Source organism: Phalacrocorax carbo, chromosome 4, assembly GCF_963921805.1.
Source record: "Phalacrocorax carbo chromosome 4, bPhaCar2.1, whole genome shotgun sequence".
Classification (NCBI taxonomy): domain Eukaryota; kingdom Metazoa; phylum Chordata; class Aves; order Suliformes; family Phalacrocoracidae; genus Phalacrocorax; species Phalacrocorax carbo.
The window spans coordinates 266,250-289,596 of NC_087516.1; the positions used below are offsets into that span (position 1 = coordinate 266,250).

At 72.3% G+C, this 23,347-nt stretch overlaps 5 protein-coding genes across 9 annotated transcripts; 3 read left to right on the top strand and 2 right to left on the bottom strand.

Moving 5' to 3' along the window:
* Positions 1–3,096: 3,096 nt before the first annotated feature.
* TTC31 (tetratricopeptide repeat domain 31) lies at positions 3,097–8,428 on the bottom strand. The gene is made up of 17 exons (XM_064448712.1): positions 8,194–8,428; positions 8,030–8,091; positions 7,855–7,924; positions 7,525–7,763; positions 7,222–7,305; positions 6,919–6,987; positions 6,541–6,708; positions 6,314–6,445; positions 6,081–6,201; positions 5,653–5,743; positions 5,426–5,567; positions 4,797–4,898; positions 4,659–4,731; positions 4,352–4,490; positions 4,111–4,185; positions 3,832–3,934; positions 3,097–3,709 (listed from the first exon to the last, which is right to left on the bottom strand). The coding sequence occupies exons 1-17, from the start codon at positions 8,300–8,302 to the stop codon at positions 3,584–3,586; spliced, it is 1,905 nt and encodes a 634-aa protein (XP_064304782.1). The 5' UTR covers positions 8,303–8,428; the 3' UTR covers positions 3,097–3,583.
* Positions 8,429–8,549: 121 nt separating this feature from the next.
* On the top strand, positions 8,550–13,333 carry CCDC142 (coiled-coil domain containing 142). Of its 5 annotated transcripts, XM_064448710.1 has the most exons (10): positions 8,550–8,682; positions 9,061–10,729; positions 10,828–10,914; positions 11,016–11,180; positions 11,291–11,448; positions 11,532–11,684; positions 11,797–11,911; positions 11,998–12,175; positions 12,256–12,467; positions 12,652–12,945. In XM_064448710.1, exons 1-10 carry the CDS (start codon positions 8,635–8,637, stop codon positions 12,897–12,899), a joined length of 3,033 nt encoding a protein of 1,010 aa, XP_064304780.1. In that variant the 5' UTR covers positions 8,550–8,634; the 3' UTR covers positions 12,900–12,945. The 5 variants fall into 5 exon arrangements, with proteins under 5 accessions (XP_064304780.1, XP_064304778.1, XP_064304777.1 ...); XM_064448708.1 differs by lacking the exon at positions 12,256–12,467 and having other exon boundaries at positions 12,652–13,333; XM_064448707.1 differs by lacking the exon at positions 11,291–11,448 and having other exon boundaries at positions 12,652–13,330.
* On the top strand, positions 13,259–17,467 carry LOC135312978 (programmed cell death protein 4-like). Its single transcript, XM_064448713.1, has 11 exons — positions 13,259–13,408; positions 14,085–14,358; positions 14,589–14,686; positions 14,809–14,922; positions 15,440–15,661; positions 16,027–16,124; positions 16,192–16,306; positions 16,635–16,742; positions 16,842–16,952; positions 17,040–17,179; positions 17,247–17,467. The coding sequence occupies exons 1-11, from the start codon at positions 13,355–13,357 to the stop codon at positions 17,296–17,298; spliced, it is 1,386 nt and encodes a 461-aa protein (XP_064304783.1). The 5' UTR covers positions 13,259–13,354; the 3' UTR covers positions 17,299–17,467.
* A 217-nt stretch (positions 17,468–17,684) lies between these two features.
* On the top strand, positions 17,685–20,527 carry MOGS (mannosyl-oligosaccharide glucosidase). Its single transcript, XM_064448715.1, has 4 exons — positions 17,685–18,044; positions 18,125–18,345; positions 18,426–18,619; positions 18,689–20,527. The coding sequence occupies exons 1-4, from the start codon at positions 17,687–17,689 to the stop codon at positions 20,394–20,396; spliced, it is 2,481 nt and encodes an 826-aa protein (XP_064304785.1). The 5' UTR covers positions 17,685–17,686; the 3' UTR covers positions 20,397–20,527.
* A 139-nt stretch (positions 20,528–20,666) lies between these two features.
* WBP1 (WW domain binding protein 1) lies at positions 20,667–22,898 on the bottom strand. The gene is made up of 4 exons (XM_064448733.1): positions 22,656–22,898; positions 22,480–22,582; positions 21,976–22,137; positions 20,667–21,824 (listed from the first exon to the last, which is right to left on the bottom strand). The coding sequence occupies exons 1-4, from the start codon at positions 22,725–22,727 to the stop codon at positions 21,169–21,171; spliced, it is 993 nt and encodes a 330-aa protein (XP_064304803.1). The 5' UTR covers positions 22,728–22,898; the 3' UTR covers positions 20,667–21,168.
* Positions 22,899–23,347: the final 449 nt, after the last annotated feature.

Consider the following 23,347-nt stretch of genomic DNA (forward strand, 5'->3'; position numbering starts at 1 on the left):
TCCGTTTTTAATTGCATTGTCCCACCCCTCCCCCCGCGCCGCAGCCGCCCGCCTGAGGGGGGAGGGGGAGAAATGAGATTTAGCCTGAAAGTGCCTTTGAGCATCCCCCGGGGGAATTGCTTTTAATTTGACAGGTAGGAGTGGGCCGGGGCCGACACGCGTGGGGCATGCGCGGCTGCGGCTGCTGCGCACCGAGGCTCCCCCCCCCGCCCGCCCTGCCCGGCAGCCCCGGGGCCGCGAGCCCCTACCGCATAACGGGGTGCGGGGCATGGCGGGGCATGGACCGCCCTGCCCGCTGGTGCAGAGACCCCACAGGCAGGGACAGACACACCCCCCCCAGCAGGGGCAAGAGATGGGGGGGTGGATCCCGGGGGCCTCACCCTGCCTCCCTCTCCCCAGTACCTGGGACACATCACCCAGGGCTGCCGCGCCCCGGCACCCCCGGGCTCAGAAACCCCCAGCCCAGCCCCCACCCACTCTGGGGGAGGGACTGCACACCCGGCGGTGGGGTTTACACACTCAGTGGGGAGGGGATTGCACACAGAATCCCAACAGGCGACTCCCCGGCCGTGACCCTGCACCCCCCAAAGGGCAGGCTCAGCCCCAGCCCCGGGCCAGCAGTCCCCCATTTGACCCCAGCAGCCCCCAGTGGCCCCACAGCCCAGCCACAGCAGCGGGATAAAAACATGCTTCTGCTGCAGGCGAGGGTGTCTGTGATGGCCCCTGCGTCACCCCCCAGCCGTGTCTCCCCCAGAGCCCTGTCACCCCCCAGCCGTGTCCCCCCCAGCCCGGCCCTGGCAGAGCCAGCGCTGGGCGATGGCCCCAGTGCCCACGGCAGAGCTGAGCGTGGGGCCGCCGGCCTGGCTGCACCCAGGGGCACCAGCAGCGAGCACCGCAGCGCACACACATGCACGCCCGTGCACAGGCCCACGCGTGAGCGCCGTACATGTGTGTGTGCCCAGGCTGGCGCGTGCCTGCACGGGGGCGGACGGGGCCAGCCCCGGAGATGAGCTCATGGCTCTGGCTTTTGCCCATCAGGCTGACATGAGGTGCATGGCTGGCGGGATCACACCTCTGTGCCATGGGGTGACCTGACTCCACGTCCCCGGCTGCTGCCTCAGCCCCCACCACGGGATTCAGAGCCAGGCCCCAACCCAGACCTGCCAGACCCCTCTCCCCCAGTGCAGTCGGGACCCCACGGCCTCAGCCCCACACCCACAGGCCATGTGGGCAGCGTGGGGCAGGGATGGGTGAGCTGGATCGGAGGAGGGGGCTCAGACCCCCAGGTTCTCATCCCATCCCTGCAGTGTGAGCTGGTCCCAGCACCCCCAGGCGCCTCCATCCCCTCTCAGTGCAGGGTGGCTGGGGGACACCGAGTTCCCCTGCACAGCGCCCTCGCCGTGGCCTCTGGGCTGCTACCCCCTCCTGCCCCATGTCAGCCACCCGTGCCAGCCTCCCCCGGGACAGCTAATCGCGGGCGGAAGCCTTGGCCAGGCCAGGCAGTGTCTGGCGTCGCCCCCGGCCGCCCCGCGGGAGGTGTTGCTGCGGGAGATGGGGCAGGAGCTGGGCACGCTGCCACCGCCAGCCCTGTGCCTTGCCGGTTCCCACTGCGCCGCGCGGCCACACAGCGAGGCCCACCAGCACCGCCGCAGGCACAGCCAGCCCGCCCACACCACTGGCACAGCCACAGCGCCGGCATGGCCACAGCACGGGGGACACGTGGACACGTGGACACATGTGCAAGGACAGACACTGGGACATGCAGACGCAGGAGAAGGGTGTGCACGTACCGCTGTGGGCACAGCTGTGACCGGGCACATGCCGCTGGCGGTGCGCACGGCAGCGGACACGCATGTCCCATCATGGGCACAGGCAGCCGAGGACACGGCTTGAGCAGCGACCTGTTCTCGGGGCTGCGAGGTGCCAGGGGTGGGAGCACCCACCCAGCATTCTCAGCAGCCCCGTGGCTCCCCCAGCCATCACCCACCGCGGTTCCCCAGGGACCACCCACCCATTCCCAGAGGAGATGGGCTCCTGCAGGGGTTTGCCCCGGCTCGATGGCCTTGGGGCAGCCCCAGGACAGGCCGTGCCCATCACTGGGGCCTCGGGGCAGCGGTGGGCACTGGTGCCGGGGGGCTCGGGCAGGCTCAGCCCCCCACTTCTCCCCTCCCTGCGCACACTTGTCTTTTTCCTCTTCCAATTTTCTGGATGATTAACTCGACTGCTGCTTCCTGACAACCTCTGCTGTTGGTATTAATTTCTTTTAACTAGTGATTAATTACTCGCTGTCTCCCGCGCTCCTTCTCCCTGTTGCCTATTTGCATATTAATCAAATTCTACTTGATGGCCTGCCTGCCACCTCCCTGCCACGGCCCCGCCACCGGCAAATGGCAGTACAGCGGGGCGGGGGCTGCTGCGGCCCCCCCCGGCTCCTGCCCCCGCCGCGGCCGGGGAGCCCGGGACGGACCGCGGGAGCCGGGGGTCCCCGTTACTACCCGGGTTAAGGCAGCCCCCGGCCGGGGCGTCCCCCGCTCCGGGCAGACCCGTCCCCCCCATGTCCTTCCCCACGCCCCGTGGGGAGGGTCGGCGGGTGCAGAGGGGGCGGGACGTGGCCCGGAGGCAGGGTGGGGGGTTCGCACCGGGGGCTGCCGCAGCGTTGCTGCACAGCCGGTGCTGGGTCTGTGGTACCCGCCGCCGGGGAGGCCCCGGAGCACCGGAGCGGGGGGGCCCGATCCGGCCACCGGAGCCGCCGCGCGGGGCGAGTGCGCCCCCTCCCGGCCGCCGGTGGGGCTGCGCGGGCGGCACCGGACGCCACCGGCTGCTTGGAGAGGGGTTGGGCAGCCCGGAGCGGCGGGGGGAACGGGACACACGGCGGGCAGGGGCCGTGGGGGTCCAGGCGCAGGGTGGGGAAGGTGGGAAAAGAGCCAGGAGCACCGCAGGAGCCAAAGGTGGGCACGGGGATCTGGGGGGGCTGCCATGGCCCCGGAGGGGGCAGCAGAGACAAAACCAGAGTCACGGGTGGGGAAGAAGAGCACCTTCACCGACAAGGGGAGGTGGCAGGGAGGGGGAGGGAAGGGAAGGACAAACAGCCACCACTAGATCTCAGCTTTATTAAGAACCCCGACTCCAGTACAAATCCCTGAAGGAGCGGGGGTAACCGTCAGCCCCCCATGGCACATGCCCTGCCCTGGTGCTCCAGGGGGGGCACAGGCCTCAGCAGGTCAGCTGGGGGGCAGTGGCACAGCCCGTGGAGAGGCACCCAGAGGGGGGACCCCTACCCACAGAGGCACCCGGAGCAGGGCAGGTCCCGCTGCCTGCAGAGGGAAAAGGCACAGGCAGGGCGAAAGCAGGGCCCCCTGCACAGCCCCCCGGGGGAGCAGGGGCCCCCCCAGCCCAGGAGAAGGCAGCCTGGGGTGGGTGCCCCAGGGCCGGGCAGGGGGCCGGGACACCCCATCACAGCGTCCGCAGGGACAGGGCCACGCCGAGGGCGCAGCTTCTCTGCGGCGTGCCAGCGGTGCTGGAGGGTGATGCCGCACCACACAGGGTCAGGCTCCGCTGCTGTTAAGCTGAGGAGAGCCCCTGGCTACAGGAGACCCCGGGGGAGGGCACGCACCTCCCCACGGGGCGCCGGGTACCGCTGCGGGGACGGGGTGGCGTGGGAGGGGTGCTTGAGCTGCAGCACCAGCCTGCTTCCCTCCACCTCGGCATCCTGGGGGGGGGAAGAGGCAGAGCTGAGGCAGCAGCACTGCACCAGGCCAAGGGGGCCGAGCGCAGGACAGGCACCCCCGTGTCCCCACCTGTGCCCATGGCACGGCACCCACCCCAGCTCACCTGCATGGCTGCATAGGCCGTTTCTGCTGCCTTTTTCTGCGCGTAGTTGATGAAGGCACAGCGTCTCTCTGGCAGCATCCGGATGAAGCGGATCTCCCCAAAGCTGCGGGGTGGAGCGTCACAGACACCCCTCCCGCCTCCCCTCACGGGCTTTGCTCCCAGGGCCAGGAGCGCCAGGAAGGGGGACAGGCATGGGGCTGGCAGGGTACTGGGGCAGTGATGTGGACAGGATGCTGAGACCCAGGGGGATGTGGGGGCTCAGCATGGGCACGTGCTCACCGGCTGAAGGAGTTCTGCAACACCTTCTTGCTGATCCTGGGGGTGATATTCCCCACCCAGAGAGGGTAGCAGTCCCTGCCAAACCACACCAGTGTCACCAGCGGCTAGCTCCATCCCACACACCAGCTTGAGGAGCCCAACACCACCAGCTCCATGAGAGCTCAGAGATCCACCCGCTCCTGGCCCAACGCCCTCCAATAAGCACCAGTCACCATCCCAGCCCCACCAGCCCTGGCCCTACCTGGCGGGATGGGTCGGAGGCAGCGTCTGCTGGCTACTGGCCACAGCTCGGCCCTGGCCTTTCGCCTGGCTCCTGGAGCTCACAACGGTCACAAAGTCGCTCGCGTCCGTGTCCCAGCAGCTCTCGCTCACCCACTCGCCTGCCGAGAGGCAACAGGCTCAGCTGGCTCCGTGGACAGGCACAGCACCCACCACAGGCCTGCCCCAGCCCTGGCATCCCCCCAAGACCCCCTCCAGAGCTAAGACCACAGCCCAGGCGCCCCACAACCCCTGGCTGCCAGCATCTCCGAAACAGCGAGGTCCCTTACCGGAGGAAGGCAGCGGTGGCTCCCCAGCCTCCAGCAGGGACAGGGACACCGGGACTCCCCCGGGGCTGCTCCGCTGTGGGGGAAGAGGCGGTCAGGCCCCGTGGGGCAGCAGCAGGGATGGCGGGGCCAGGGACTCACCCGCAGCAGGGCCCGGCAGGCCTCCAGCTGTGCAGCCGCGTCGGCGTTGGCACCGTCCAGGCGCAGCAGCTCCTCAAACGTGCTGGCGGCCTCGGCGTAGCGCTGGGGCCCGGCGGGGTGGGGCTGAGCTCTGAGCCCCTGCCTTGCCAGCCCCCAGCCCACCCCACACAGGGCTCTGCCCAGCCTCGCTGGCACCCCACAGCCCCCTATGCAGCCCACCCAGCCCCACCAGCACCGCATGGCCCCCACCCAGCCCTGGACCCCTACAGCCCCCCATCCAGCACTCCCAGGCATGATGCCCTGCAGCCCCCCGTCCAGCTCCACTGGCAGCCCACAGCTCCCACTGAACCCTGGCACCTTGAAGCCCCCCACCCAGCCCCACTGGCATCCCACAGCCCCCTACCCAGCCCCGGTGCCCTGCAGCCCCCCACCCAACTCTGGCACTCCACAGCCCCCTCCCCAGCCCACCCAGCACCACCAGCACCCCATAGCCCCCACCCAGCAGCCCCCAAGGCCAGTGCTAGCTCCCTGCAGCTCTCATCCAGCTCTACCACCCCACAGCCACTGCCCAGCTCTGGACCCCTGCCCAGCCCCCCAGCACCCCACAGCCCCCAGCCCAGCCCTGGTACCTTCAGCCCCCGCAGCGCCTTGCCCTTTCGGAACAAGCCTTTGAGCCACCTGGGCTGAAGCCTCAGCGACACCTGTGCATCCCTGAGCGCCTCCGTGTAGCATCGAAGCTTCTCGTAGCAGTACGAGCGGTTCCCGAAGAGCCTGCGGGGAGACCGGGGTCGCTGCTGCCTGGGACCCACAGCCCTGCAGCCCCCAGGGAATGTTGCTCCCCAGCCCCGTCGCTCACCGGTGCTCCCTGGGGTTCAGCTTCACGGCCTCAGTGAAGGCCTGCACCGCCTCAGCATAGCGGCCCTTCTGGGCAGCCTCGTTGCCACGGCCTGTGGGGAGCGCATTGCCTGCTGCCAACCCCCCAGCCCAGCTGGGGAGCAGGGCTGTGTCCCCCCTACCCTCAGCACAGACAGGGGCATCTGCTGGAGAGAACCAGAGCAAAGCGGGGCCACGGAGGAGACGGGCTCTGCTGTCACCCAGCCGCAAGGGGGAGGCACCCTGGGGACAGCACAGGGCCACAGTGGACCGCAAAGAGCAGGTGTGGCAAGAAGCCCCGGCACAAACCCCCCTGGGCAGAGCTACCCACAGAGCCAGGAAGCAGCAGCACAGAGCCCTCAGACACCCACCCCCTTCTCTTGCTGCCCGGGGGGGCCCTGAGGCACTGACCTGCAAGGATCAGGCTCTGTTCCACCATGCTCGTGTCCAGGGGCACAGATTCAGGTGCCTGTGGGGCAGGCAGGGAAGGCGGCGAGGGCTTGGGCAGGCAGGGCAGTGAGGGCTCAGATGCCTGTGGGGTGGGAAAGGAGGGTGGCAAGGGCTCAGGCAGGCATGGTAGTGAGGGCCCAGGCGCCCGTGGGGTGGGCAGGTCCCTCCCCAGGGCCCCATGGGCTCCAACTCACCTTCCCTGGCACCCTCTTGCCTGGCTCTGTGACATCTGTCCTGGCTGGCTTCTCCTTCCCAGGCGCCGGCAGCCTCACGCCCGCTTTCTGCCGGGCTTTGAAGATGAAGGTGCAGCTCAAGTCCAGCTCATCCTGGGGGAGGCAGGGTGGGCAAGGCAGGCAGAGTCCCGGGCCCGTCCACAGGGCAGACCCCGCACCAGGCTGGCACCTATGCCACGAGCGCTCACCTCCATCTCCTCCGCCCTGGCTGACTGGCCACCTCCCTCCTCTCCCGAAGAGGCTGCATTGTCCCCAAGGCATGGGGAGGGGCTGGGACCCAGCCAGTGTTCCCCCTCCTCATCATTGCTGTTTTGGGGGTGCCCGGTGCCCACAGCGCTGCTCAGGGATGAGGTATTCTGGAAGGAGAGGGAAGGAGTGGGACGGCAGCTGGGGCAGCAGGGCTCTGCCTGCCTATCCCTCTCCCCACAGCCCCAGGAAACTCTCGCAGCCATGGCATCCCACCTTCAGAGACTCACGGCACACCTGAAGGCAGCACAGAGTGTCAGGGGACCCCCGAAACAGCACCCACAGCCAGGCTGGGGTGAGGGGCCAACACAGTCACTCACCGACTCGGTTTCCTGCTTGCTTTGCAGCTCTTGTACTAATTTTTCTCGTTTCTTTCGGTCTTTCTGTTTCTGGAAACCAGACAGCTGCGAGTGGGTACCTCGCAGTGTGGCGCAGCCCTGCGCCCGACCCCACATCGCAGGTCCACCTCAGTGCTGCTGGGGGGTGGGAGCGAGCCCTGGGCTGCCCCCTAATACAGTGCTTCCCCCCACAAAGGCCACAGCAAGGCTTAGGAGGAAGGGAAATGCGGGCAGCTGCCTGCATGCTGCCGGCTGGCAGGGTGACCCCCCACAGGGTGCACCCACCTTCTTCTTCAGCTTCTTTTTCTCTGCCTTCCTCTTTATCCGCTCCTCCTCCGCCACCAGCTCCCGCGCGTTCCTCTCTGCTTCCTGCGGGAGCAACACTGTGAGCTGTAAGTGCCGGGCACCGCACTGCGGCCGGGAGAGTGGGACAGCCTGGGGCACCCCGATGGCAGCCTGCTGTGCTCCCCGAAGAAGGGACAGGACAAGAGGGGCTGTAGGACATGACACGGCCTGGGGGGCACCTCGGGGAGCAGGACAGGGCAGCAGAGAGGCAGCCAGCGAGCAGGGAAGGTGCCCCTCACTCACCTCGGCCGTCAGCGAGTACTGCCAGGGCACGGGCAGCATGGGCATGTCGTGAATGCTGTGCTGCGGGTGGGTGGGCAGGGCGGCCTCGCACAGGAAGGATTTCTTGAACCCACAGAAGTTGTAAGGGGCGTCGCTGTCCTCGCTGGACACGTCCCAGTGCTGGCTGAAGCCGATCCGCTCCTCCTCTTCATCCTCCACAGACTCCTCCACCCGGCGGGGACTGTACCAGAATCCGGGACCTAGGCAAGGAGAACCGGGGGGACATCAGTGGCGGCTCCCGGGCCCCGGACCCCCGGCAGCCCCCCGCCCTGGGCAGCCCCCCCGACTCACCGTGGCTGAAGGCGTCCCGGGCCCCGGATGCTTCCCCCATGTCGCTGCGGTCCGGCGGGCGGGAGGCGGCCTGCGGCGGGAGCGGGAGCTGGAGCGGCGGCGCCAGGCCGGAGCGGGGGGTCGCGGCCCCCCCCGGAGGCAGCCCCCGACCCCGCCGTCCACAGCCCCCACGTACCTGCCAGTGGGCGCGCTCGGCCGCGGCGGCGCTGAGCGGGAAGTGCCAGGGACAGAAGGCCGCTGTGGGGAGCGGAGCCGACCCTCAGCCCTCGGAACCGAAACCGAGCGGCGGTCGCTGGCCCCGCTTCCCGGTCCCCGTTCTCCCCCCCCCCCGTCCCGTACCGCCGCTCCAGCCGCCGGGGCCCAGCACGCAGCCCCAGGGGCAGGCGGCGGCGGCAGCCCCGAGCCCGGAGCCGCCCAGGCCCGTCCCGGCCCCGCCCGTCTCCCGCATCGCCCGATCCGCCGCTGCCACCGGAGGCGCCGGAAGTAGGGCACGGGGCGGACCGGAAGCGGGTCACGGCGCCGGCTGAGGCTGCCCGGCCGCCATGTTGTGTGTGGGCAGGACGGCGGCCCGCGAGGCCCCCACCGAGTAGGGCCAGGGCTCCGCGCCCTCTCCCGCCGTGCCCGCCTGCCCTGCCGCCTCCCGCCGCTCAGCCCCCTCCCCACCTCCACCGGGCACCGCGGCACCAGCCCTCCCGGCGGGTCAGCCGTGCCCGCTCCGCCGGATTAGCGCGGGCGCGGCCTAAGCCTATTTCCTCCCACCACCCTCGAGGACGGCCCAGCATGGAGGACGGCGGCCCCGAGCGGTGCGGCGGGGAGCCCTGCCTGCAGGTGAGGCCCCGAACAGGCGGGGAGAGAGGGAGGGAACGCGACCCGCGGGAGGCGACGCCGCCGTCCTCAGCCCGGGGTCACAGCCAGGCCTAGGGCCTGAGAGGCCTCGCCTCGATAACGGCCCCCCACCGGAGGGGGCGTGGTTTGAGGGGGCGGGGTGGCTCCGCCGTGGCGAGGGGCGGGGTAGCTTCCCGGGACACGCCCCCCTCGCCTTTAGCTCCTCCCCCTCACGTGTAGCTGTCCCTCGCCTGTAGCTCTGCGCGCTCGCCCATAACCCCGCTCATCACCTGTGGTCCCGCCCCCTCACCGGTAGCCCCGCCCCCGCGGTAGCCCCGCCCCCGCCCCGGGGTCCCTGACCCTCCCCGCCGTCCCTCGCAGGTCGGTACCGGCGATGGCGCCGGTCTGAGCGGCCTCCTCCTCCTCCTCCCGACGGCTCTACCCGCCCTGGGGGACCGGGCTGCCCGTGCAGAGCCCGCCCAGCCAGGTGAGGGGCGCTGGCCTGGCCCAGGGGGGCCCGGCGCGGGGCCGGGGTGGCTGTGGGCGGGGGCTGCGCCCCCCCCACCGCCCTGCACCGAGGGTCCCCCCACCGCGGGCAGCAGCTCCCTGGGGGGCCTGGCCCGCTCCCTGCAGAAGGCGGAGGCCATGCTGCGCAGCTGCGTCAGCCCCGGCCTGCGGCGCCTGCTGCCCTCGCGGCCCCGCCAGCACGGCGACGGCGGCGACGACAGGGACGACGAGGAGGAGGAGGAGGCACCAGCCCTCCTGGCCGCGCTGGAGCAGGCCTTCCCAGGGCTGCGCCGCTGCCTCTGCGTCTGGGAGGACCCCCGCACCGAGACCTTCCGGGGCCGCGTGCAGCCCCAGCCCGGCGACGGCGCCGCTGCCTTCTCCCACCACCCGGTGCACCCACGCGTGGCCGAGCGCGGCGCCGCCCTGCACGCCCTGCTGCAGCACCGCCACCACCTCCGCCTCGCCCGCGACTACAGCCGCCGCCTGAAGGCCGCCTCCGACTTCCTCCGCCGGCTCCTGGCGTTGGTGGAGCGGCCGGAGTCGCCGGCGGGGGAGGCGGTGGCCGCCCCGCCGCTGCAGGGGCTCTGCCAGGAGCTGCGGACGCACGCCGGCCACTGGAGCGGGCTGCAGCGGCGGATGCGCGGCGACCCGTGGCTGCGGCCGCTGCTGCTGCGCCGGCACGAGTCGGTGGCACACATGCGGCGGGCGCTGCTGCTGCTGGCGCTGCACGCCACGCGGCTGGCCGAGCGCCACGCCGAGGCGCGGCTGCGGGCCCTGGCACGGGCTGGCCCTGCCGCCGCCCCACCACCGGCGCTGCTCTCCGACCTCTTCCAGGGCCTGGAGATCTACAACCAGGTCGTGGGTGACCTGGCTTTGGAGCTGGGCATCGCTGCCTGCCTGCCCGCCGGCACCACCGGCCGCCCCGGGACCACTGGGGACCATTCCCACGCCTTCCCTGCGGCCAGGGTGCTGGGGATACTGGCAGCCGAGCGGGGCCGGCTGACGGCTGAGCGGCTCCAGCCCCTCCTGCAGCCGCGGGACGGGGGCGGTGGAGCAGAACACGTCTGCTGGGAGGACACCAAGGTGCCTTGGCCCCCGGAGCACAGCGCCATGGCGGCAGATGCGGAACCCTCCGGACGGGAGGAGCCGCTGGGCCTCGCTGGGGAGCTGCAGGCGCTGTGCAGGGAGGACGAGGAGCTGATGGGCCTCATCCTGGGGGTGCTGGTGGCCTCCGCCGACAGCCTCTGGCACCATGTCCTCTATGGGCCCAAGCAGAAGGCAGCGGCGGCGGAGGGCCCCAAGTCCCTGGAGCTCCCAGCGGGCAGCCGAGGCACAGCCACGGGGCCGAGCTTTCCCGGCTGGAAGTCGGTGCGGTGGCTGGATGCCTCCCGCGCCCCGGCGGCCGAGGCCCTGCATGCCCAGTACCGCGCGCTCTTCTGGGGGGCCACCGGCATGGCGCTGGGGCACCGCCTGGGGCTGCTGCACTGCGGGGCGGGCACGGCCGCAGCTGCCGCGCGGGAGCTGAGCCACGCTCTCACCCAGGGTAGGTGGGGGCCGGGGCAGGGGGCGTTGGGGTGGCTCCCCGGGGTGACTCCGGTGCTGCACGTGGTGCACTGGCCCTCATGCCCCATCTCCCCGCAGCCCGCGTCCCCCGGGAGTGCGAGGAGGAGCTGGGGCAGCTCTGCCTGCGCCTGCTGTGCTGGGGTGTGCTCCGGAGCTGGGAGAGAGGTGCGGGACGTGGGGTGCGGGGTGCTGGCAGGAGGCTGGCATGGGGTGCGGGGTGCCGGTGGGAGGCTGGCGCAGGGCAGCTGACTGGTGCCCCCCTGCAGACTTCGCCCGCGCCCTGGGCTCGGGTCTGTCCGACAAGTGCTCGGGGGAGGCGGCGCCGGCGGCAGGGCCGGTGCGGAGCAGGACGGCGCAATGCCTGCAGCGGCTCTACCCGGCGCTGACCTTCGCCCTGTGCTGCCTGCGGTCCCTGCCTGCCTGCCCGCCCGGTGAGTGGGGCTCTGGGGCATCCCGGGGGTCCCCTCTGGGCTGGCCCCCGCCCGCCGGGTGCCGCTGCCCCCGCAGCCCCTGTGACACCCCCCAACCCTGTGTCCCCCAGGCCGCCCCCCCGGCTCGCCCTGCCTGCGCCTGCAGGTGCTGGGCCGCTGCCTGGCCACGGCGCAGGCTGCCTGCTCCTGGCTCATGGGCAGAGCCTGCCGGTACCTGGCGGCCTGGGCCCTGCCCCAGTTCCTGCTCGTCACCCAGGGGGACCTGCAGGTAACCATGGGACCGGGCTGATGTGTGGGGCTGGCGGTGGGGCTGGCCCCGGGCAGGACTCCTCTCACCCCTCTTCCCTCCAGCTGCTGAAGTCGGAGACAGACAGGCTGGTGGTGCTGGTGAGCGGGACCTTCCCGGAGCCTGGGGACGCCCCCCCGCCACTGCCCCCTGCCCCGCTGTCCCGCCAGCAGCACCAGCTGTGCCAGCAGATCCACTCCATGGCTGCCAGCATCCAGGTATGGCCCGACTGCGCGGGGGGGCCGCTGGGAGCCATGCTGTGCTGGGGATGGACCCACAGGGTGCCGTGGGGCCGCCCTTCCCCCCCGGCTCCCTCGCTCTGCCCCCCAGCTCTTCTCGGGGGATGTGCTGAAGATGTTCTCCGCCAACTGCAAGCGGATGTCGGCAGAGATCTTCGACCAGACCATGCCGCTGGGCAAGCACTGGAGGGTCGGCCTCCGCACCGGTGGGTCGGGGTGCCTCGGCGCCGGGCAGGGCTGCAGGCAGGGCCACGGGCAGGGCTCAGCGGGTGTCCCCCCCCTCACCCCACAGACCTGCCCAGCTCCCCCAGCGCGTACGCGGCGGCAGCGGCCCAGGCGGTGCTGGGCCAGGTGCTGCAGGGCGCCCAGCTTCTGCCCCGGGACGCCCAGGCGCCCGCCCTGGCCCGGGTGACCACGGCCTTCCTGGAAGCGTGGATGGACCACATCCTGGCCCAGAGGATCAAGTTCAGGTAGCGAGCGGTGGCGGCGGGGCCGGGGCGGCGCAGGCAGTGCCAGGGCGGCCGGGCTAAGCGCCGCCGGTGCCCCCCAGCCTGCAGGGAGCCTTGCAGCTGCGGCAGGACTTCGAGCTGGTGCGGGAGCTGCTGGGCTCGGAGCGCTACGGGCTGGCCCCCGAGACCCGGCAGTCCCTGCTCTCCCTGCGCGTCTTCCAGCAGATGGACGGGGCCATCCTCTGCCTCCTGCAGCAGCCCGGCGGGGCGGCCGGCGTGTCCCCCCGGCCCTGGCACTCCCTGCGACGATGCTGTGAGCTGGGGGTGGACGCGGGGTGGGCGCTCGGCTCGGCTGCCCCATGGGCTGTGCCCATCCCGGGCCCGACGGCCGTGGTGGGGTGTGGGCAAGAGCCGCCTTTCGCGGTGGTCCGCGTTGGCGTGAGGGTCGCGGCCGGGCCCTCGCCGCCCGCTGACTCCCGTCCTTCCTCTCTGGCCAGGCTCGGACAACGGTGCCCAGGCGCAGGAGCCGGGCAGCCTGCACGGTCTGGAGACCCTGGAGGTGCCGCCGGCGGCGGGGACCCCCCCGTCTGCCCCCGGTGCCGAGGTGCCGTCGCGGTTGCGGGGCGGCGTCCCCGAGTCCTACCTCTCGGGCAACCAGCAGCAGTGGCTGTCGCTGCGGCTGCACCGGGCGCGACGCTGGCGCGTTCCCGGCCTGCCCTGCATCGGCAACGGCCCCGAGGCCTGACCGCGCGCGGCGGCGGCGGCGGCAATAAAACGGCTGCGGGAGCTGAGCCGCCGTGCCCGTGTCTGTCTGCGTCCCGGCGTCCCGCCCCGTCCCCGGCTGCGGGTGGGAGCTGGACCCCGAGCACCCCGCGCCCCGGCGGGGGGTCCTGCCTGCTGCTGCCTGCACCCGCTCCTGCCCGCAGCACGGTCGAACCGGCCCCGGTCCCCGGTGCGGGGGGCTTTGCCCGGTACCCCCGACCCCCACCCGGGTCGCCAAGGTTCGGCAGCGGCCCCGGCGAACGCCGGCGACCCGGGCAGGGGTCGCGGGTACCCGGGCTACCGGAGCCCGCGGTGTGACTACGGTTCCCATGATGCCGCCGCCCCCGGCCACTTCCGCCGCGGGGCGGGGTCGGGCTGAGCCGAGCGCCCCTTCCCGGTCCCGGTCCCGGTCCCGGTGCGGCCCCGGTGCCGCCCGCCATGGCCGTCCCCGCCACCGAGCTGGGCGCCGTCGAGCGTCCCCCCTTCGCCACGGCAAGTAACGGCACCGGGAGCACCGGGACCGGACCCCCCCCGCCCCCGGCACCGGGCCGGTGCTACGTGCGCGGGGTGGGGGCGGCACCGGTGGGGACGGGGGGGGTGAGCTGGGGGGGGGATCCCCTGTAGGGTGGGGGGTCCCGGGGGAGGCTTGGGGGGGGTCCCGGGGGGGTCCTGGGGGAGGTTAGGGGTGCATGGGGAGATCCAATGGGGGTCCCCGGAGAAGCTGGGGGCACATGGTGGGCGTCCTGGGAGATGCCAGGGGTGTGTGGTGGTGTCCCATGGGGGTTGTAGGGGAGGCCAGGGTGCATGGTGGGGGTCCCGTGGGCATCCTGGGAGAGGCTGGGGATGCATAGTGGAGGGTCTCTTGGGGGTCCTGGGGGGAGGCCAGGGGTGCATGGTGGGGATCGCTTGAGGGGTTCTGTGGGAAGCCGGGGTGCATGGCAGGGGTCCCGTGGGGGTCCCAGGGGAGGCCAGGGGTGCATGGCAGGGGGCTCTTGGGGGGTCCCATGGGAAGCTGGGGGCGCATGGCAGGGGTCCCGTGGGGGTCCCAGGGGAGGCCAGGGGTGCATGGCGGGGGTCCCACGGGGGTTCCACCAGCACATGGTGAGGTCCCACGGGGGTCCCAGGGGATTCCACGTCACATCATGGCCATGGTGCCCGTGGCGCGCAGGTCCCGTGCCTGGCGGGCGCGGAGGAGGAGGACGGGGACGAGGAGCTGCTGGGGGCCGGGGGTCCCCACACCTGGACCCCCCAGGAGAAGCTGCTGCATGAGGCGCGGCTGAAGGCCAAGGCCAAGCGGCGGCTGCGGCGCACCTCCTCCCGGGATTCGGCCCGTGAGTCCCTCTCCGAGGGCGCCGAGCCCGGCCCCGAGCCCGGCAGCCCCAAGGGCAGGGCCCACGACCGCAGGTCCCGCATGGGCAAGGGCCGCGGGCTGCCCAAGAAAGGTGAGGGGAGACCACGCCGTGGGGCAGGGCTCTCCCTGCGGCCCCGTGGGGCTGGGACCCCTCCATTGGCCTCTGTGGGGCTGGGACCCTGCATGACCCCACCGCTCCCCTTGGGGCCGGGCTCCCTCCCAGCGCCCCAGGCTTAGTCCCCGCTTGGGGGGGGCCCTGCTGGGGGTCTCGGCGCCCCCCCGTGGCCGAGCCCCCGCTCACTCTGTGCGTGCCCGGTGCAGGTGGTGCTGGGGGCAAGGGCGTGTGGGGTGCCCCTGGCGTGGTCTACGGTTACCAGGAGCCTGATGCCCGTGACCCCAACTACGATGAGGTGGCTCAGGTATGGCCCCAGCCCCCCCGCCCAGCCCTGCACCGACCCCCACCCTCGCGGGGAGCCCCTGCTGGGGGCGGCCGACTGCGGGCAGGGGTGCGGGCAGGGGCGGCATCGTCCCGTCCCCGCAGGGGGACACTGTCTACGCCACCGTGGTGCCCGAGCTGGAGGAGGGGGAGCTGGAGAAGAACGTGCAGCCCATGGTGCTGGAGTACTTCGAGCATGGGGACACCAGTGAGGTCATGGTGCGTCGGGGCAGGGGTCTGTGGGACAGGGTCGTCGGGGAGAGGACGGGGGCCCCTTGGTGACCTGGACCCTCAGGGATGGGGCAGGCTGGGGTGGGGAAGGGTCCCTCGGGGAGGGGATGGGGACCAACTGCTGATGGGGACCCTTAGGGAAAGGGCAGGGTCCCCTGTCGGGGGGGTGTGTCCCTTGGTGGTGGGGGTCTTTGTAGGGGTCAGGACAGGGTGAGGGAAAGGGGGTCCCCTGGGGGTGGGGGGTGTCCCAGTGAGAGGGGACAGGGGCCCCATGGTGACGCGGACCCTCAGGGACAGGGCAGGCTGGGGTGGGGAAGGGTCCTTTGGGAGGGGCTGGGCTTCCCGTGGCGGCAGGGACCTTCAGGGGGCCAGGCTGGTGCGGAGCAGGGAGAAAGGGGGGTCCCTGGGGGACTGGGGGGTGTCCCTGGGTGGGTCACCAGGTCACCCCTGGGGAGAGGCTGGGGGTCCCAGGGGTGGGTGGCAGGGGGTGACGTGCTGGGCGCAGGAGCTGCTGCGGGGGCTGAACCTGGGCAGCCGGCGACACGCGGTGCCCTCGCTGGCCGTGGCCCTGGCACTGGAGGGCAAGGCCAGCCACCGTGAGCTCACCTCCCGCCTGCTCTCCGACCTGGTGGGCCACGTCGTCACCCCCGAGGACATCGCCTGGGCCTTCGACAAGATGCTGCGGGACCTGCCTGACCTCATCCTTGACACCCCCGAGGCCCCCCAGGTGTCGGCAGGCGTGGGGACGGGGACACGACGGGGGGACGCCGCCGTGCCGGGGGATGCTCAGAGGGGACGTGGCTGTGCTGGGGGGGCCATGGCTGCTCTGGGGGATGCTCGGAGGGGACAGGGACGTGCCAGGGGAACCATGGCAGTGCCGGAGGATGCTTGGCAGGGACAGGGATGTGCTGGGGGGTCCACGGTGGTTCCAGGAGATGCTTGGAGGGAACATGACTGTGCCGGGGGGGACATGGCTGTGCCAGGGGATGCTTGGAGGGGACAGGGATGTGCCAGGGGAACCATGGCTGTGCTGGGGGGTGCCTGACGGCCACGGGTGAACAGTGGGGCTGAGTGCTGACCCTCTGTCCCCAGATGCTGGGGCAGTTCATCGCCCGGGCGGTGGCTGACCACGCGCTGCCCCTGGACTTTCTGGAGCGCTACAAGGGGCGCGTGGACTGCGAGCACGCCAGGTAGGTGCCACCCCGGCCCCTGCTACCCCCCGCCGCCCCCTGCGGCCCTCACCCGCCTGTCCCGCAGGGCCGCCCTTGACCGTGCTGCCGTCCTGCTCCGCATCAAGCGCGACGTCAACCGGCTGGACAACGTCTGGGGCGTGGGGGGCGGCCAGCGCCCTGTCAAGCACCTCGTCAAGGAGGTCAGTGCCCAACTGCCCCCCGGTCCCCCAGCCCCACCCATGGTCTGACCCACCCAAGCGCATCCCCCTGCTCCATCCATCGTCCCTGCACCCCCAGCCTCCGGATGTGCCTCCAGACCCCCCGTAGATGCACCCGCCATGTCACTTGGGATGTGACCCCAGCTGTGATGACCCACAGATGTGTCCCCGTGCTCAGCCGGGGCAGCAGCAACCCCCAGCTGCCCCTGTGCCCTCCTCCCCACGTCCCCGCACTGTCCCCCTGTGCCACCCTCGTGTCCCTGCTGCGCTGCGTCCCCGCTGTCCCCCCACCAGCTACCTCTGTCCCCAGATGAACCTGCTGCTGCGGGAGTACCTGCTCTCCGGGGAGGTGTCGGAGGCCGAGCACTGCCTGCGGGAGCTGGAGGTGCCCCACTTCCACCACGAGCTGGTGTATGAGGTGAGGGCTAGGGTCCCAGGGCACGGGCTGGGGTCCCAGGGCGAGGGTTGGGGGTCCTGGGGGGCCACCCACAGCCCCGCTGACGCCCAACGCCTACAGGCGGTGGTGATGGTGCTGGAGGGCTCCGGTGAGGGTCCGGTGGACATGATGGTGACGCTGCTGAAGGTGCTCTGGGAGACGGGGCTGGTGACGCTGGACCAGATGAACCGGGTGAGTGTGGGGCGTGCGGTGGGGGGGACCAGCGGGCAGCCCACCCCCAGGGCTGACGCCGCTGTCGGCCCCCCCTCGCCCCCGCAGGGCTTCCAGCGGGTGTACGAGGAGCTGGGGGACATCAGCCTGGACGTGCCGCTGGCCCACAGCCTGCTGGAGCGGCTGGTGGAGCTCTGCTTCGACCGCGGCATCATCACCAGGGCGCTGCGAGACGCCTGCCCCGCCAGGTACTGGCACGGCGGGGCCGGGGGGGTGCTGCCCCCCCCACCCCTTCATCCTCCTCCTCCTCCGCAGGGGCCGGAAGCGGTTCGTGAGCGAGGGCGATGGGGGACAGGTCAAGCAGTGAGTGGGGCCGCCCCGGGGCGCTGCCCCCAACGTGCTGGCGTTTTGGGGGGGGTCAGGGCCTGGAGCGTCCCCCCCCCCAACCGTGGGGCAGGGGCGGCCCCAGACCCCCCTGGCCGCTGCCTGGTGCCCGGCACCCCCGGCGAGGGACGCAATAAAGCGGCTTCCGAGGACGTGCTGAGCCTGGCCTCTGTGTGTGGGGGGACACACGCCTCGGGGGTCCCTGTGCCCCCGCGCCCGGGTTTGGGGGTGGGGGGGGCGGATCCCGGGGAGGACCGACCCTGCGGTTCCCCCTCCTGCCCGCCGGGGGCGCCCGCGCCCCGCAGCCTCCGCGCCGCTCTTTGTCTCGCCGCAGCGGCGCGCCGTGATGACGTGAGCGGCGCGGCCGGGCCATGGCGGGAGAGCGGAGGCGGCGCGGCGGGGACGGGCCGCGGGAGCGGGCGCGGGACGGCGGGAGCCGGCGGGAGCGGGACGGCGGGAGCCGGCGGGAGCAGCGGCGGGGGCCGGGCCGGGGGCGGGCGGCGGCGCTGGCGGTGCTGGCGGGGGCCGTGGCCGTGGCGCTGGGCCTGGCGGCGGCCGAGTGGAACCGGCGGAGCGCGGCCGCCCGCCTCGTCACGCCGCACCCCGCGCCCCCCGCGCTGCCCCCCGGTTCCACCGGGCCCCTCGCCTCGCCGCGCCGCTTCTGGGGCACTTACCGCCCCCACGTCTACTTCGGGATGAAAACCCGCAGCCCGCGGGCCCTCGTCACCGGTGAGGCGCGGGGGGGCCGGGCTGCCGCGCCCCCGCCGGAGAGCCGGGGCTGACCCCCTCCCCGTCCCCGCCGTCCCCAGGGCTGATGTGGCTGCAGCAGGGCGGCGGGGGAGGCGGCCTGCGCCACACCTGCGAGCAGAGCGACGGCCTGTCGCGATATGGCTGGGTGATGCACGACGGGGAGAACTTCGGGGTGCAGGAGCTGCGGGACGGGGCGCTGCTGCTGAAAACCGAGTTCGTTAAACAGCCGGGAGGGGAGCACGGAGGGGACTGGAGCTGGCGCATCACAGCACGGAGGGAGGTGAGTGGGGGGGATTCCGGGCGCTGGGCAGACCCCCCGTGCCTCTTCGTCACGCGTTGCCCCCCCCTCTTCCTCCGCAGGGCACTGACGGCCCGGCCCCCCTCCTCTCCCTCTTCTTCTACGTCGCCACGGATGGGCAGGGGACGCTGGAGCCGCACCTGGAGAATGGTACGCGGCTGGCTGCTGTGACGGGGACAACGGAGGAGCTGGGGAGCTTCACCCTCACCTTCCTCCGCCCCACGGCAGGGAGTGGGGAGGGCCCCAAACACGCCAGGTAACGCATCACCCCATCCCCCTGCCCCATGGCCCTCCCCCACCCCCTGACGCCCTTCTCCCCTTGCAGCTACAACTACCTGGAGGCGCCGATCCCAGGGCTGCACCGCCTGACCGAGGTGGTGCACAGGAGCCTGAGCGACCGCTTCGTCTTTGCCGCGCCGGGGGGTCCCCGACGCCGCTTCTTTGCCGTTGACGCCTTCCCGGGGCTGCCGGGGGAGCCCCCACGTGGGCGCTTGCTGCTGCACCAGGTGACGCTGGAGCTGCCGGCTGTGCTGGAGGTGACCTTCGAGTCAGGCAGCGTGGTGGGCCGGCCCGGGCGGCTGGCAGGGGACGCGCTGTCGGCAGCGCTGGCACAGCACGCGGCCGACTTTGAGCGGCGCTTCGAGGAGACCTTCGGGCTGGGCCGCAAGGGCTTCCCCCTGCCGCAGCGGCGCTTCGCCCAGGCCGCCCTCAGCGAGCTGCTGGGGGGGGTGGGCTACTTCCACGGGCACTCGCTGGTGCGGTCCCCGCTGCAGGAGCACCCCGTGCCTGGCCACGAGGCCGCCCTCTTCACCGCTGTGCCCTCCCGCTCCTTCTTTCCCCGCGGCTTCCTCTGGGACGAGGGCTTCCACCAGCTGCTGCTGGCGCGCTGGGACCCGGCCCTGAGCCGCGAGGTGATCGCCCACTGGTTGGACCTGATGAATGCCGAGGGCTGGATCCCGCGGGAGCAGATCCTGGGAGAGGAGGCACGCGCCAAGGTGCCCCCCGAGTTCGTCCTGCAGCACAGCGAGACAGCCAACCCCCCGACGCTGCTGCTGGCGCTGCAGCGGCTGCTGCCCGATGCCCCCCTGCCCTACCTGCACCGCCTCTTCCCCCGCCTGCGTGCCTGGTACGACTGGTACAACCGGACACAGGCTGGGCCACTGCCCCTCACCTTCCGCTGGCGCGGCCGCGACCCCCAGCACGAGCACTTCCTCAACCCCAAAACGCTGGCCTCGGGGCTGGACGACTACCCCCGTGCCTCGCACCCCTCGCCCGAGGAGCGGCATCTGGACCTGCGCTGCTGGATGGCGCTGGCCTCCCGCGTGCTGGGTGATGTGGCCGAGCGGCTCGGCGAGCCGGCAGCGCCTTACCGGGACACAGAGCGGGCCCTGAGCGACAACGGGCTGCTGGAGCAGCTGCACTGGGCCCCAGAGCTGGGCGCCTTCGCCGACTATGGCAACCACAGCACAGCCGTGGCGCTGCGCTGGCAGCGCACGGCGCCGCCGGCACCAGGGCGGCCCCCCCCGGCTCCGCAGTTGGTACGGGAGGTGCGGGAGAGGCCACGGCCGCGCTTCGTGGGAGCCCTGGGCTACGTCAGCCTCTTCCCGCTACTGCTGCAGCTGCTGCAGCCCGACTCGCCGCGGCTGCCCGCCGTGCTGGATGCCATGCGCAGCGAGCAGCAGCTCTGGACGCCCTTTGGGCTGCGCTCGCTGGCCCGCGACAGCCCGCTCTACATGCGCCGCAACACGCAGCACGACCCACCCTACTGGCGCGGCGCCGTTTGGGTCAACATCAACTACCTGGCGCTGCGGGCGCTGCGTGGCTATGCCGAGGCTGAGGGGCCACAGCGGGAGCGGGCGGCTGAGCTTTACCGGGAGCTGCGCCAAAACCTGGTGGCCAACCTGTACCGGCAGCACGCCGAGAGCGGCTTCCTCTGGGAGCACTACAATGACAGCACTGGCCGTGGCCAGGGCTGCCGCCCCTTCGCCGGCTGGTCCGCACTGGTGGTGCTGGTGATGGCCGAGGACTACTAAGGCGGCCGATGGGGCCAGCCGGGCTGCGGGCAGCTGCCTGCACTGCCGGCCCTGCCTGCCTTTCTCAGGTGCCGGGGGGGGGGGAGGTGCGGACCCTGCCTCCTCCCCAAAAATAAATCTCCACCACCATAGCCTGTTGGTACCTGTGTCAGGGTTACAGCTCTACCGTGCTTCCCTCTTCCCCCTGGGCTGTGCAGGGCTCCATCCCCATCCTTGTGGAGCTGGGGGGGACCCCAGAGATCCCCAACTCACCCCCAGCAGGCACAGGGCTGCCATACTTCCACATCTCTTTAATGGTGAGAGAACGCTACGTGAGCTGCCCATCCCCTGGTGGGGATGGGGGCTTCCCCCGCCACGGGCAGTGGCAGCACAGAGGGACGGGGCAGGCAGGGGGGCCCTGGCGGCTGCAGCCCCTGGAAGCAGTTTAGAGGGGAGGGGGCTGTGGCAGGACCACAGCAAGGGAGGGGGCTGCACCGCACAAGGTACCAGAGGGGAAGGTGGCTGGACTGGTGGGGGTTAGGTGGGGCAAGGGGCCCCTGGGGGCTCCGTGGCAAGAGTCCAGACCCCAGGGACGCTGCCCTGAGCCCCCGGCAGCAGGCACAGGGGCTGTGCCCAGGCGTGGAGCAGCCCCCTGTCCTGCTCCAGGCACCTCCCAAGTCAGGGCTCCCACCCACCGTCCCCTACAGCCACTCCAAGGTGGTGGGGGCCAAATGGGGGCAGTGGGCAGCAGGAGGGGCCAGCGGGCGGCGGGGAGGGCTGGGCAAGTGCCCACTCAGACGGGCAGGGCGGGCGAGCCGGGCCCCTCACTGCCCCCTGAGCCTGGCAGCCCGCAGCAGGGTGGGGACACGGAGCTGCCCTTCCCCAGGAGATGGGTGCCTTCTCCCTCCTCCTCCTCCTGGCAGCGCCCCACCTCGATGCCAGAGTCCCCCGTCAGCCGCCGGTGTCGGAAATGCTCGCCATCACCGCCACCTTCCTCCCGGGCTACGCCGCCACCCTCCTCCTCCTCGCCCTCCTCGATGTCGGAGCAGGGGTGGCAGTCGGCCTCGAAGAAGTCCACGGTGGAGGAGAAGAGGGCGTGCTTGTGCGGGGGCTGGCGGGCCGGCGCCTCCTCGGGGGGCAGCTCCCAGCTGGCGCCGGTGCCGGTGCTGCTGGTGCCACCCTCCTCGCTGGGCGTGCTGGCCCGGCTGCGCTCCGTCTCGTCCGTCACCTGCACTGAGAGCGAGGTGCTGCTGGGGGACGTGGCGCAGCTCGACTCGCAGGAGCAGCTGGTGTAGTTCTCTGAGCTGGGCGAGAGCGTGAGGCTGCTGGAGCCCAGGCGGCTGCGGGGCCCGCTCAGCTGGGCCAGGATGGCGCTGTAGGGCGGCGGCGGCGTGCTGGGGCGGTGGGCCACCTCCTCATAGGCTGGCAGCTTGAAGGAGGCCAGCATCCCTGTGGGGCAGAAGAACGTGGGTCAGGGCTGCCAGCAGGCCCTGGCCCCAGAGGGGACAGACCTGGAGGGCGCAGGCTGGCACAAACAGGGTTGGGGGAGACAGGGGAACCTGGGGGGACCCTGGGGGGCTGGGGGACACCCCTCACTCACTGAGGTCCATCATGGAGGCGGGGTAGTTGCAGGCACCGTGGTAGGCGATGAGGTTGATCTCCCGCTGCCGCTGCTGCTGCTGCAGGCGCAGCTTGGCCCGGCGGTGCCGGTAGGCGCAGCAGCAGCTGAAGAGGATGAGGATGGTCCAGAGGAGCCAGAACCCTGCAGGGAACAGAGTGAGGGAACAGAGTGGGGTCACCCTCCCCTTGAACAACTACCCCCCTACACGGCAGGGAAAGGCTGCAGCTCGTACCACCCCCCCCGTGCCCAGGGATGCCTCCCACAACCCAGGGACCCCCCCGAGCCCAGGGAACCCCTCACCCCAGCCCAGAACCCTCCTTGAACCCAGAGACCACCTCACCCCAGCCCGGGATCCTCCACCCCAGGCCACGGCCCACCCCCGACCTCAAGGACCCCCTTCCTCCAGCCCATGATTCCCCCTCCCAGCTCGGGAACCCCCTCCCCCAGCCCGGACCCCCCGCCGGGCGCCCCGCCCGCACTCACACCACAGCTCGTAGTAGTAGGTGCAGCAGCCGGTCTCCCCGCAGCAGTGCCCGCTCTCGCAGACGTAGGGCTGGTTGTTCACCCCCGGGCAGTACTCCCGGGCCTGCGGGCGCGGACACGCCGTCACACCGCCCGGCCCGGCCCGCCCGGCCCCCGCCGCCCCGGCCCGCCCGTACCTGCTGGTGCTGCCGGCCCAGCAGCGCGGCCCAGGCCCCCTCGGCGCCGCCGCCGCTCCCGGGCCGCTCCATGGCGCCGCCTACAGCCCGCCGCGGCCCCGCGCCGGCTCGGCCGCCCCGGCCCCGGCCCCGGCCCCCGCCGCCCGCAGCGGCAGCCGCTGCCCCGCCGCCGCCGTCGCCATCCCGGCCTCCCGGCCCGCCGCCGCCGCCCGGGCCGCAGCCTCCGCCGCCGCCATCACGCCCGGGCCAAAGCTCCGCCCCGCTCCGCCCCTGCCGCCGCCGCCCCACCAATCCGCCGCCGCCTCGCCGCCGCCCGCCAATCGGTGCCGCTGCCGCCGCCCTGCCCCCGCCAATCGGACGCCGTCTGCCCGCGCCTCACGCCCAACAACAGAGACAAAGGGACCGAGCCCCGCCCCCGGCCGGACTGGCTGACGACGCCGCCAACCGCAGGCGAGGCCCCGCCCTCCCGACCGTGACTGACGGGAGCCACGGCCAACGGCGGCTCCGCCCCGCGCCACCGTGCCCGAGGGAGGAGAGCAGCAACCCATGGCTGGCCGGGGCCAACCCCCGGGGGCGGGCGCTGGGAAGAGCCTGGCCAATGCGCGGGGCCTGAACGCGTGATTGGCGGAAAGGCCAACCACCCGGCAGTGCCGCTCTCCGCCGGGCAATTCCCCAGCCAATGAGCGCTGCCG

Excerpts from the sequence above, each read along its gene's own strand:
- TTC31 (XM_064448712.1), bottom strand. The coding sequence starts at position 8,302 with ATGCGGGAGACGGGCGGGGCCGGGACGGGCCTGGGCGGCTCCGGGCTC. Across the intron at positions 7,925-8,029 it reads CCGAGCGCGCCCACTGGCAG|GCCGCCTCCCGCCCGCCGGA; the intron begins GTACGTGGGGGC and ends CTCCCGCCGCAG. Across the intron at positions 6,446-6,540 it reads CCAGGGCGGAGGAGATGGAG|GATGAGCTGGACTTGAGCTG; the intron begins GTGAGCGCTCGT and ends TGCCTCCCCCAG.
- CCDC142 (XM_064448707.1), top strand. The coding sequence starts at position 8,635 with ATGGAGGACGGCGGCCCCGAGCGGTGCGGCGGGGAGCCCTGCCTGCAG. Across the intron at positions 10,730-10,827 it reads GAGCCACGCTCTCACCCAGG|CCCGCGTCCCCCGGGAGTGC; the intron begins GTAGGTGGGGGC and ends ATCTCCCCGCAG. Across the intron at positions 11,181-11,531 it reads CCTGCCTGCCTGCCCGCCCG|CTGCTGAAGTCGGAGACAGA; the intron begins GTGAGTGGGGCT and ends TCTTCCCTCCAG.
- LOC135312978 (XM_064448713.1), top strand. The coding sequence starts at position 13,355 with ATGGCCGTCCCCGCCACCGAGCTGGGCGCCGTCGAGCGTCCCCCCTTC. Across the intron at positions 13,409-14,084 it reads AGCGTCCCCCCTTCGCCACG|GTCCCGTGCCTGGCGGGCGC; the intron begins GCAAGTAACGGC and ends CGTGGCGCGCAG. Across the intron at positions 14,923-15,439 it reads GGGACACCAGTGAGGTCATG|GAGCTGCTGCGGGGGCTGAA; the intron begins GTGCGTCGGGGC and ends TGCTGGGCGCAG.
- MOGS (XM_064448715.1), top strand. The coding sequence starts at position 17,687 with ATGGCGGGAGAGCGGAGGCGGCGCGGCGGGGACGGGCCGCGGGAGCGG. Across the intron at positions 18,346-18,425 it reads GCATCACAGCACGGAGGGAG|GGCACTGACGGCCCGGCCCC; the intron begins GTGAGTGGGGGG and ends CTTCCTCCGCAG. Across the intron at positions 18,620-18,688 it reads GAGGGCCCCAAACACGCCAG|CTACAACTACCTGGAGGCGC; the intron begins GTAACGCATCAC and ends CTCCCCTTGCAG.
- WBP1 (XM_064448733.1), bottom strand. The coding sequence starts at position 22,727 with ATGGAGCGGCCCGGGAGCGGCGGCGGCGCCGAGGGGGCCTGGGCCGCG. Across the intron at positions 22,583-22,655 it reads TGGGCCGGCAGCACCAGCAG|GCCCGGGAGTACTGCCCGGG; the intron begins GTACGGGCGGGC and ends CCGCGCCCGCAG. Across the intron at positions 21,825-21,975 it reads CGCCTCCATGATGGACCTCA|GGATGCTGGCCTCCTTCAAG; the intron begins GTGAGTGAGGGG and ends TCTGCCCCACAG.